Below are 13,298 nucleotides of genomic sequence, written 5' to 3'. Positions count from 1 at the left end.
CTGTATGTAAAAAAAGCCATAAGATTAGTGGTTTAAGCACGTACACGGTCAGGACAGGATGATGTGGGAAGTTTGCTCTGGGCCAATCAAAAAGTTCTGACGGAGATGATTTAATTACTCGGGAATCCATAAATGTCAGAACATTGGACAGAGAGTGAAATAACTCCATCTAGTCCGAGGCTATCAAACATGTTTGATATGTTAGACCTGACTGTAGAGAACATCTTATGGTGTATGATGCTCCATGTCTCAGATCCCATTTCCACCTGGTATTAAGATGGATTTTTTAGTGATCCGATCACAAGTGGTCAGCGGTAAATACAGATGGTAATTGGGTCGAAAACATTTTGTGATTGATTCACTGAAATCATACATGGAGGTAGTCAAAAACGCATGTGACCACATTGCATTTGGGGTGTGAAACGCAATCTATGCTAATTGTGTCCAATCAACCGCTGTGCTAAAACAAGATTTTAAACTTGGCTGGTTATGATATTGGTTTATCTTTTAATAGGAAATAACCGTCCAATCTAAACATTAGAAAAACTTGTGTGTGAAAAAATAAACACAGAAACTTCACTGAACTTCTTCATTGTGTCTGATATCAACATGCAGAGACACAGATTACCAGCGCACACACATCTGAAGCTCAGGTTAATAAAACAAATTAAATAGAGAATTCTGCTTGAAATGTTGCATTAGTGTTTCAAGTTTTAGCTGCTCTGTCCCAAGACTGCACCCAAATGCATTTGGCCCATTTCTTGTGAGACTCGGAACAGAGCAACAACAACGGCAGCTCTCCCGTTCAACCGTGTTTATTTCCATCTGTCATGTATCTCCTAGAATGTGGGTTGCTTCCACTTGAGTTTGTGATCGGATCCACTTGACAGCTGGTGTGATCTTCATTTGTGCTGCCTAGTTTTTGTATGTAGCAATCTACATAGTCTGTAAGTGGATGATACTGAGATCCCGCCTGCAATAATTTTGCTGTGGAAATTGGGTTCAGCACTAGTACTGGGGAAGCTAGCCTAGCTACAAGCTATTTGTAACTTTAAGCAGCTAAACTACAGTGAAGCTTCTCTTTAAAAATGTAGGTAGCTACACTACAAGCTATTAGCAAAAAGTAGCTAAATTCATTTCAGTCATGACAACTTTCGACACATGCTGCTGCTGCTGCTTCTGCACAAAACATAAGACATGTTGCATCAAGCATGTATGACATGCTGCTTCACAATTATACATAAATACAATCCCCCAACAAAGTAGTGAAGATGCATCAATGCTTAACAAAAAACACAATATCCAAAATAAGCAGATCTACCCCCAAGACTTGTGTACTGCTGCTGCTCCGAAGAGCCATGTGCACAGAGTGTATATTAGCTAGGTGTGCCTTGGCCTGCTTGGCCAAATGGCACAATGCTAATGTACTAAATATCTATGTGTACCTGACTCATAATGTTTATCTGCACCAGGAAAGCCCAGAGCTTATTTAACAAGTGACTTAGCCTAGCTACTGTATGTGTGGAATTATTTATACTTATGACCTAAGATAGATGTGTGCCTGTGCCTGAATTGGCTATGGCTCACTATGATAAAGGCACACTTTTAAGTGTCATGGCCAAAAGCAGACCTTAACGTGTAAGCTAATAGATGAAAGTGACAGCAACCACCTGAGCAAATAGCATTTTCAGAGAAAACTCTTGTGCTGTAGTGAAACCGGCTTACTTGCAAACTGGGCAAAGTTAAATGTTAGGCAAATAGAGAGCATGCAAATTGTTTGGCTGCCCGAGTGCACGTCAAAGGACCTATTAGTCCTGCACCATGTGAGATGATTGACTTGACATGTAATATGTGAGCGAGCTGATTGGCTAACAGTTAACAAGTTCAAAGAACCTATTCGTTTGTGCCATTCAGGTGCTCAGTATAAACAACATGTCTATATAAGTCACATTAAGTCACATAAGTTCTTTGAGAAAATGTGTTAACTGAGAGCCTAATGAAAAGGATCCGGTTATGAAACCGGAAGTGCTCCTAGGCCAGTAGCATTGTAATTCCGTTGTTATTTTTTATATCCTTGAAATGGTCTATAGGAATTCTCCCTTGCTCCCTATTTAGTGAATGACTTAACCTCCAGTGTCCTGTCTGTTTTCCCTAATCTCCGAACAGTTTGAAATGCATCTTATTTTTTATTTAAATCCATAAACAGCCATTGAAAATAACATTTTCCGAAAAAAATGGTAATGTCATTGTACATACCAATCAGTTAAAACAGTGGTTCTCAACCTTTTTTGAACAAACGCCCCCCTGACCTCTTCATGATCCTCTTAACGCCCCCCTAAAAAACAAAACAAAAAAAAACAAAAACACTTCAGAAATACTATTACAGCCAAACAATTGCAACACTGATACCTGAAGCCTGAGTTTTTGGTAAAAAAAAAAAAAACTGAAACAGAAGTTTCTTATTGTATTTAAACTACATGTAAAAGCCTCAAGTTGAGTAATATTGTGTTTGGAAAAAAATGCAAAAACACATGGATTATTTGAAAGGTATTGCAAATGTATTTAGAAATTCAAACAAATTCAGGCTCACACACAAATTTTTTTAAGATGAACCAATCACAAAAACAATAACGTAACTAACCTAAATGGCCAATGAAAAAGCAGCGGTCGTTCACGCACTCAATTAGGCAATATATACTAGGCTTCAAATTTGAATAGCCTACAAACGGTCATTTGATTTCAAATGACGAACAAAGACGACAACAGCTCGGCCACCTGAACTGAACCGAAGAAAAACGACGTCAAAAACAGCCACTTTTTTTTAATTAATTACGGTCATTAGTGTGAGCCCTGAGCACTAATTATGCGCCTAATTATGTATTCCGCGTTATGTACAGAAAAAGCCGGTAAAAGCGTGCCTCTATTTTGCGCTGAAAATTCTCCGCCTCATAAAAGCATGTGTAACTTAGGAAGCGGCTCTCCTGGCATATCCTCCTGGTGAAGTGGCAGCAGTAATCCGAGGAAGACGAAGACATAGGCTAAGGAGAAGAGCTGAAAAGATTTTTGCGCAGGCCGCCAGTTGAGTACCTCTGAGTAACGCCCCCCATTTGTGCCTGAGTGCCCCCCTCTCTGCTGCCTCGTTCACACCACCCCCCAACACTGTCCAAACGCCCCCTAGGGGGAGGTACCGCCCCCGTTGAGAAACGCTAAGTTAAAAGAATCAATTTTCAGTAAAGTTTGTGAGGTAAGGTGAACTGCAATGATAGTTACCACTGACTGACCACTCAGTAAGTATCTTTGTCCATGCTTGTTTCCCCGCCACCAACCCCCCAAGAACAGCCTGACCTGATTTTTTTTTTTGCTCAGGGAAATATCCATGTATTAGTGTATAAATATCCATGTATTAGTGTATAAATATCCATGTATTAGTGATTGGTATATTTTTTTTTTCCCCAAAGTGGAAGTGCACCTCTGTAATCTTGCCAAATGTCACCCTTCCAAATGAAACAAACAAACAAACAAATACATACATATATAAACAAGGGCAATGCTATATATAATGAAATGTATTCTCCAAAATTCAGAACTCAATTGGGTTCCAGACAGCATCCAGTTGTCTTCATCAGTCCTCTTGTAAACGGCTTTTATTGGCTAACATCTCTGTGGCAGGGCGGAGGGCGGGGCCGGGTCGTGATCCTACACATCCGGTCCCGTAAACGATATCTCTCTCCCGCACGATCCTCTGCAGTCGACCTTTATCCCTCTCGGATGCTTGATTAGCCTAATACGGGACCGGGTGTGTAGGATCACGACCCGGCCACGCCCTCCGCCCTGCCACATTCTCCCTTACATAGAAAGCAACTGCCAGTTACAAGCTTAATAGTGCAATATAAAGAAAAATGTCTATAAATGTCGTTATCGTGACTATTTTGTAGGTGGTTAAAGAAATTATGCATTTAAGATGCAACATCAATAAGACCTTTGTACATAACCATTAAATAGAAATTACCAGTTCTCTAGCCTTTGTAATACCTGCAGTACATATACAACACTACTAGGTACCTTCACTATAATGTCCATGATAATGTAGGTACAACATATTTACCATGTATGTACCATTGTTAAATACAGTAATGTTTTGTCTAATGGCACTTTTCCACTGCAGTTTAGTGACGCCTCAACGTGGGTGGGATTATAGGCTGATCGTCATAGTTGCGCCCCCTCTACTGGCAGCTGATGCCGGTTCATGTCCCGCTCGGAGCAGGTTGAGCAGGACCGGTTACAGTGGTGCCATGACCCGTATAGGAGTGAGGTTTAGGGGATTGAGTGTAACAGGAGCCAGCTGGTATGTGATAGCTATGCAGTATGTGTAAACTTCACTCCCCTGGCCTCAAGAGGCGCATTAGCGACTGACACTTCAGGCTGTAGCTTTTAGCTTCCTCGTTAGCACACCTACCTCCCATTACTGATTATGATTACTGCTAAAATCACGCAGGGTATTGGAAAAATCTTAACCTTGTGCGCTTGAAGGTTTGATCCATGAAATCAGTAATATACTTGTGGCAGGGCGGGTCGGGCAGTGATTCCGCACACCCTGCCCCTAATTAGGCTGATAAAGCCCGAGAGGGATAAAGGTGACCGGAGACGGCAGTGCGACAGAGAGAGAGTTACGGGCAGCTGCTCGACACCTGTGTGTGTTTGTCTTTTTTGCTTAAGATTATTATTAAAATATTATTTATATTGTTAACCCGGTTCTCGCCTCCTCCTTTCCACTGAACTGTGTTACAATACTGTATTCTTGTGTCACAGAATTTTTCACAAGGCAAGAGAAGAATACAGTTTTATTGTAGAACGAAGTTTTATCAGGGCTTTCACATATCTTCTCTTTAAGAGGTTGTCTTTTCAGTTTTACTTCCTTATTGTATGTTTAGCAATACATTGCCTATGAAGCCATTTCCATTTTGTTAATTGTTAAATTAATAATGTACAGGGTAGTAGCAGTAATGCAAACCAGGCAGTTGACGTCCATTTAACATCAGTCTTTTGCTTTCTAAACATGCAGAATGAGCAGAGAAGAGATCAGTGAGCATCACTAAGGCAGATAGAGAGAACAAGAGAGAGCGAGAGGCATCATTCCTTTCATCAAAGCAACAGAAATTCAGCAGAAAGGCCAAGAATAATAATTTAAAAATAAAGCAATGAAAGGCAAACATATTCATACAGAATGTGTTTTTGCGTCTTTCTGCTTTTTTATTTTTAAAATCAAACGAATTGTCATGATGAATTATTTTCATGTATTTAATGCAGGAAGATGGGGACCATCGGTGAACAACCATTTCAGGTCTCTCCATAGATGTTCGATTGGGTTCAAGTCTGGACTCTGGCTGGGCCACTCAAGGACATTCACAGAGTTGTCCCTAAGCCACTCTTGTGTTGTCGTAGCTGTGCGATTAGGGCCCTTGTCCTGTTGGAAGGTGAACTTTCAGCCCAGTCTGAGGTCCTGAGCACTCTGGACCATATTTTCAATAAGGATATCTCTGTATTTTGCTGCATTCCGCTTACCTTCAACCCTGACCAGTCCCCTAGACCAGCTACCACCACCATGCTTCACCGTTGGGATGGTATTACACAGGTGATGAGCGGTGCCAGGTTTACTTCAGATGGAATTGAGTCCAAACTTTGTTGCATCAAACCAGAGAATCTTGTTTCTCACATTCGGAGTGTAAATTCCAAATTCCAAGCGGCCTTTCATGTGTCTTGCACTGAGGAGAGGCTTCATTCTGGCCACCCTGCCATAAAGCCCAGATTGGTTGAATGTTGCAGCAATGTTTGTCTTTCTGTAAGTTACTCCCATTTCCACACATGATCTCTGGAGCTCAACCAGAGTGACCATTGGGTTCTTGGTCACCTCTCTTACCAAGGCCCTTCTTTCCCGATTGCTCAATTTGGCCAGGCAGCCAGCTCTAGGAAGAGTCCTGGTTGTTCCAAACTTCTTCCATTTAAGAATTAAATTTTTTGCATTTGCATTTGACAGACGCTTTTATCCAAAGTGATTTACAGTGCAATTATTACATCGACAATCCCCCCCAGAGGAACCTGGATTAAGTGTCTTGCTCAAGGACATAATGGTGGTGGCTGTGGGGATCGAACCAGCGACCTTCTGATTACCAGTTATGTGCTTTAGTCCATCACGCCACCACCACTCCATTACAGAGTTACAGAGGCCACTGTGCTCTTTTTATATGTGCTCCAAATGTGCTAATTTTTTTGCCTTCCCCAGCTCTGTGCCTCGACACAATCCTGTCTCTGAGCTCACATAATACATGCTGAATTGAGCCGAACAAGTATAACCTGCAGTAAAATATGCCATGCACGCATAATACAATCCACGGTGAAACACGCTGCACACACATAATCCTGCACTGATGCGATCAGGAACTGTTAAACTTCAGCCACTCATTCCTAATGTTATGATGCTTCAACAGAGGCCAAAGCAGAGACTGTGGTCTTCACAGCGGTGATATCTCACATCTTAAATGTCTGTTGACAACAGCCTGTGGCAACAGTGCAACGGAACAGAAAGAGATGTGTTTTTAGAAGTTGAACTTGTTCCATTCTTAAAATACGGCACTCGTTGTCATTTATCTTGTGCATGTTTACATAGAGCAACAATTACAAATAGTGCAAATGGTTGCAAGGTTGTGTTCAGGGCGTGTTGATACTCAAAACAGCAAGACGAGTGAAGCAGAATGTTTCACTTTGTTTGGCCTACCTGTCCTGCCTTGTCCTCTTCAGCTTTCTGACTGAGCATCAGTGGGTGGGCCAAGGGTGTGATGATGTAAAAGTAGTTGTTTTTGGTTTGCTGTTAAGGCGGTCATGAATTAATGAGCCCATGTGTAATGTCCCAAATCACAGAAGCAGGGAATAAGTCGTTTTTGCAGCTTGGGTTCAATAAATTATTTTTTGGCATTGGGGAGGAAGTTTTGCGTTCTGAAACTTACATGGTGTTTTTATTGAACAATGTACTGCTATATGTCAAAAAATGAAGGAAAAATGTATCCCTCATCTCATGATGACCTCTTTAAATGTTCTCTCAAACAGATGAGTTTTCTAAAGTTAATGCTCTATCTAGTTTAATGGTTCTAAAATGAACAAAATCTACCTACCTCCCTAACCTAAACCTAGCCAAATGTGTCATTAAAAAGAAAATAAAAAAATATGAAGCTTTAACCTTTAAAACCTCATCTGTTTTTGGAGCTTTAAATAAAGAAAACCAGTGTCTGTACCCTAAAACCTACACCTAAACCTAACCACTATTGTGGCTTGAGCAAGACTGAAAATAATTCCACTAGCCCTGTTTGTGTGGTTATTTAAAAACAACTACATTGTCTAAGGGTAAAAAGACAATAGGCAAATAGATAATGCCTGACACAAACTGAATGAAATGTGAGGAAATCAGTCCTGACAAGTTTACAAATTCTAAGCAGGTCTTTTTAGCCTTATCTGAAATGCTCCAAAAGACAAAGTGTGCATTTGTGGATGCGAGAATGAGAGAGATAGTTAGTGAATGGTACATAGAGGGCAAAAAAAGAATAACATTCTTCATTCATAAAAAGAGTTGAGATTATATAGATGCAGAAAGGAGATTTGTTCAATTTAAAGTAATCCTTCATTTATGTCCTCATTTGATACTGACTCTGTTTTTCTGTCTTCTTTCTCTGCCCCAGGATGAAAAAAATCAGGTATTAATAACCAACGCCTGGCTACAGCTGGTGAGATATTACATAGATTTATTTTTTGTACTCATGTTGGCCTGCATGCATGCTTGTTCATTTATTTAAATACCCATAACATCAAGACTGTATGTTAAAATGTAGTTTGGGAAACTGTTACACTTAAAAATGTAAGTGATGCATTTTTCATCTGATTTAAAAAAAGTTAATAATTTAATGAGATTATTATCTGTTAATCCATGCTGGTTACATATTAGGGAATACTATATTTCCGTATTATACTCAGAATTGCATGATGAATATGAAACATGTACTGTAGAGAAAGCTTTGTCATGAAATTCTAGATTAATTAAATGTTTTAATATTTAGTAACACTTTACATTGATGTTCCTTTTTTAAGGGTTTAAAAAGGAGTTCTGAAATGACTAATACTTAATTTGTTATTGCATTATAAATCATTTATACACAGTTACAACAGCATGCATATAAATGGTGATTTTCATGCAATATCAGCCAGTGAGCCATTTTAACTCATGTTATAAATACTTTATAACACACTTATTCAACATTAGTAAACTATAAAAAATATATCTGAATGTTGAAACCTATGAAGCATTTAATAATACATTGCCATCATTAGAGGACCTAAAGTTCAGTTTGGTTTAATGGTTATTAGGATTTATTATATGGTATGAAGTATTAGAAACTGACCCTTCGCTAAGCCCCGCCTTAAAAGTGCTTCTGACCAATCCTGTTTTAGCAACTGTTGCCCTGCTGCCATTACTCTGATGCACATTTGCTATTTTCCCAAGCCTAATGTGTGTTTGTATACTTTTAAGTGGGATTTGATCAAAATAAAACACGTTGTTGCCAGGTAATTTGTAGTAGTGACACGAGTTACCCAGAGAGGATACATGTAGTGTTTTTCTTTATTTTCTTTTTTTTAAATAATCTTTACATATATCTGGAGAAGAGCATGTTCTGGATTAAACTGTGTAAGCCCTCATTCCCAAATAAACATAAAACATCTGCAACGACACCCACATTTGCTCCAAGATAAATTAAAGCTATTAGCTGAACGTTAACTCACTTATGTTACTAAGTCATAGTAAAAGCGATAGTAAATAAACAGTTCACAGCATCAAAATGAGTGTGTTATGAGATGTTTTTAACTGCTCTGTTCACTTACGCTAATGTTTTTAGATGTGTAACCGCTATTAAATGAATGAATAAGCTTTGAATAAAAAGTGTCTGCCAAGTGAATATTTGTAAATGACGTTTTTCTCTTTTCAAGTGACTGTAATTATACTTTGCCTTGATTCTGATTCACAGTCTCCACAGTTTTTAATACATTTACTGTGTAATTTAACAATTTTGCTGTAAAGTGCACCAGTTCCCTAGCATTTGTAATATATATAATATATATTAGCCACATTTGTTTGTAGGTACCACATATTCACCTTTGGTAAGTACAATAAAGTTTTGCATAAATTACCATGTACGTATACCATAAGTAAGAGCATGTCATTACCCCACACTTGTCTGGAGGTACAACATAATCACCATGTTTGTACCACTGGTATGTACACTTAAAGTACTGTAAAATAAAGTGCTACCAATTCTTGAGATGTCAATGTGACAAGGTAAGTGACAATACAAGTCAGTCAAGACATTCCAGTAACTGATATGAACACAAAGCGGACTGTAGCAACATGACATACTCAGTCTATTAATCTCACAATAATAGGCTATTTTTGCAACATTTTGAATAACGAATGAATACATGTATAAAAATGAGATAAAAATCCTCACTATTTGGTAGGTATTGCATGAAAGCCGCCCTTTTAATGTTGTTATAACTACATATCATTGATTTATAATGCATTTGTAAATGTTTTATAAGTCAATTATGAAGCCCTTTATAAATTATTATGAAGGCAAACAATAATGTAAGGTTTTTATATTTGTTCTCATGTTAACTGCCCACATGTATCGTGTATGTATGTGACCCACACCGTCATTTTGGTAAACATGGCAGTCCATGACTTCCTGTTCTGCTCATTTATGCTGCTCAGTGACACATCTTCCTCAAATGTTCATTGTTCAGACACCTCCCTGAAAGGCCCAGAAAACAGCCATATTATTTGAAATTTTAATTAGTTGATCCTGTCGCATGACTCACGGGTGATGGTATCAAAGTTTTCAAACCTCAGAGAAACAAGATAGCGGGATTGCAATGGCTGAGTTTTATGTCATGGCCCCTTTGCCAAATCCATCAGATTTGCAACTACAATTACAGCCTGGAGTGAGGAGCAAGTCTTTGTCTAGGAGCTTGACTTATAATGTTCTTTCTGACTTAATCATTTGGGCTGTTTTCATTTGGAATGGCCTGTTTAAGGCGTCCATTCCCTAGTGCACTCAAACAGGCTGTTTTATCGCATATACACATTTCACAGTGAACAATTATATAGAATTCTAAATGAAATGCTGGAGGATAATATATAGAAACAAACTATATTATTAAATATATAAACACCTCATTACGTTACTCCTTTGACAATTCTTCCAGCAACACTCCAACACACCAACTCAAGCAATTTATCACACATAAAATGTCCCTTCTGCTTGACAGATATTACAGAAATAAGTGTCCTGACAAATTACAATTGTTTGTGACAGCCCTATAAAAAAAGGAAAAAAAGAAAAGTGGCCTGCTTGTGTTAGCAAAACAGATAAGTTGGGAAGCTTCCCTGCCTATCAAACATTTTATCACATGCCTTTAAAGGGTGGGGTTATGGAGAGAGGGTGTGTTTTTCATGGGATGGTTTGTGGTTTAATTAAGTGGCTTAAGTGTGCTGAAGCTTTAAGAAGTCCAGCGGACAGTATAGCAAACCAAATTTTTGTGAACATGTGAACTCATAAAATTCTCACTACCAATGGGTAAAATACTGATGCTTGTGCAAGAGCCCTGCGCGTCAATATGTAGATGCCAAATGCAGCCTTCTTTGTCTGTTTTCCTACAAGACTGTTGTGTCTGTTGTGCTGAAATCGGACTGCCCACCTGATTCTGACTCCCCGTGACCTGATTGGCCCTTATCTCTAAAGCCCACTCTTACTCCCACCCCTAACCCTAACCTTATTGGTCCCTACCTCTAAAGCCCATCCCGCACCTACCCCTAAGCATAAGGATAAAAGGGAGTCAAAATTTGGCACTACACCGGCAAACACATTGCTTTCAAGGAGAAACCTTTGGCATCAATAGACTGATGGGAAGGGCATCCGAATGTTATCTTTGTGCTTCCGTATAAGGCAGTACTTTGAAAGTTTGAAAGTACATGGCTGTTTGAATTACTTTAGCAGCTGGTGCAACGCGAGCCAGCTGGTACGTGATAGCTGTGCAGTGCATCTAAACCTTACTTCCCTGGCCTCAAGAGGCGCACTAGCCACTGACGCTAGAGGCTGTAGCCTTTACCCTCCTCCCATGCTGGCTGACACCGGTTTGAATCCCACTCAGAGTGGGTCGAGCAGTACCAGTTACGGTGGTGCCGTGACCCAGATGGTAATGATCTTTAGGGGGCGAGTGTAACGGGAGCCAGCTGGTACGTGATAACTGTGCGGTATGTGTAAACCTCACTCTCCTGGCCTCAAGACGTACACTAGCGACTGACACTAGGGCCTGTAGCTTTTAGCATCCTCGTTAGCACGCCTACCTCCAATGCCAGAGATGCCGGTTTGAGTCCCGTTCGAAGTGGGTCGAGCTGGACCGGTTACACTGGCACAACTTAAATCTTATATATACTCTAGGTGCAGTCGGTAGTTAGATATGTCTCAAGTGAAAAGTAAATCCTGTAAAACTAAGGTAAAGTAATGCTGTATGAAGAAAATCCTACTGACTGCTCTAATCATAGCCCCGCTTATTATCAATAGCTGCTATTCATTGCCACTAATGAGTTGCCCTTTAAATTTAAGAGTGTAGTTGAGCATGGCAGCAGCTATTTGTTCATGCAGATTGGGACCTTTATTGTCAGTGTTTCGTTGCGTGACTGAAATGTAATAAGGTCTTTTGATTGGTCTTGTCATTAAGATATTGTGATTAGGTTTTAGTTCTACAGAATGTAGCACTTGTATTGTGATGGCTAATTGTAGTTTTATGAGTAATTGTTAATTCATTCATGCATATATCTTTATTTGTATTCCCTGCATTTTAGAAGACCAACAGTATAATCAAGATATTACCACACAGATAACACATTAATTACATCAAGAACAATAACCTGTGATGTCTATGCAAGGGTTTATTCTTTATGTACTGGCATATGTCATTGAATAAATTATGGATATGGATGCACGATTTATGGTGTTTTAACTGAAACCCCATTGTGACATTCCCCATACGATGCAGAATTCCTCTATCTCTGAATATTTTACACTGTAACATGACAAACATCTGTCTTCATATCTCAAGATAAAGCCAGCAATATGCACTGCTTTAATGTCAGCAGAGGTATGAAAAATGAAAAAGATCAGCAGTGGAGACATTGTAGACTTCACATGTGAGGGTGAGCTTGACTAGGTATATTAAGTGCAGGATAATATGTCTTTTTACTAAGCATAGCACATTTAGCATTTCCTGCTTTTATGAATGTGGCCTAAAATATGGGCTAAATGAGTTTTAGTAAATGTACTAAATATTTAGTATAAAACTTTCCTTTTACGCTAAATACAAGAAAAGTGTGGAGAAATTCGTTGTTTTTGACTTAAACAAGTGTTTTTTCATTTGTGACAAAAAACAGCTATGGTAAGTGTTTAAAATAAAATAAAAGATAACAAGAAAATAAAACTAAGAATAAAAAGAAAAATCCATTCATCTTCAACTGCTTATCCGAAGTCGGGTCGCGGGGGCAGCAGCTCCAGCAAGGAGCCCCAAACTTCCCTATCCCGTGCCACATTAACCAGCTCTGACTGGGGGACCCAGAGGCGTTCCCAGGCCAGTGTGGAGATATAATCTCTCTACCTAGTTCTGGGTCTTCCCCGAGGCCTCCTCCCATCTGAAGAAAAATGTTGACAATAATCTTTTATCTCATCTGCTTTTTTGGATCAAATGAACCACTTAAATTTACAACTGAAAATGTAATACAAAACATGCTATTTCCATTTGTGTTGCGTTGTCCTGCTTTTAAATAATGACTATAGTGTAGGCCAATAGCATTAGAGCACTGGCTGTAAAACAGCATATCAAGTCAAGTCAAGTCAAGTGGTTTTTATTGTCGTTTCAACCATATACAGTTAGTACAGTACACAGCAAAACGAGACAACGTTCCTCCAGGACCATGGTGCTACATAAAAACAACAAAGGACCAACATAGGACCACATGAGACTACACAACGAAATAAAATACCTATATAAACTACCTATATATACCTATATAAAGTGCACGTGCAAACATGTGCAAAAAGTACAGGACAGTACAACAAATTACTGACAATGAACAGGACAATAGACAGTGCAGCGCCGACCAGTACTCAGTAGTGCAAAAAGATGACAGTTTCTAAAAATGTAAACAT

At 39.2% G+C, this 13,298-nt stretch overlaps 1 protein-coding gene across 1 annotated transcript in view; it reads left to right on the top strand.

Annotated features, from left to right (window-relative positions):
- The window catches only part of LOC127651663 (neuronal acetylcholine receptor subunit alpha-7-like), a 63,373-nt gene that overhangs the window by 18,466 nt on the left and 31,609 nt on the right, over positions 1–13,298 (top strand). The window contains exon 3 of the mRNA XM_052137611.1: positions 7,728–7,772. Coding sequence (XP_051993571.1) covers positions 7,728–7,772 — 45 coding nt within the window. The remainder of the gene's footprint in view (positions 1–7,727; positions 7,773–13,298) is intronic.

The sequence above is a fragment of the Xyrauchen texanus genome, chromosome 11 (genome assembly GCF_025860055.1).
Source record: "Xyrauchen texanus isolate HMW12.3.18 chromosome 11, RBS_HiC_50CHRs, whole genome shotgun sequence".
Lineage (NCBI taxonomy): Eukaryota > Metazoa > Chordata > Actinopteri > Cypriniformes > Catostomidae > Xyrauchen > Xyrauchen texanus.
Note: the sequence above shows the minus strand (reverse complement) of the source record. Positions and strands in the feature narration are given on the sequence as shown.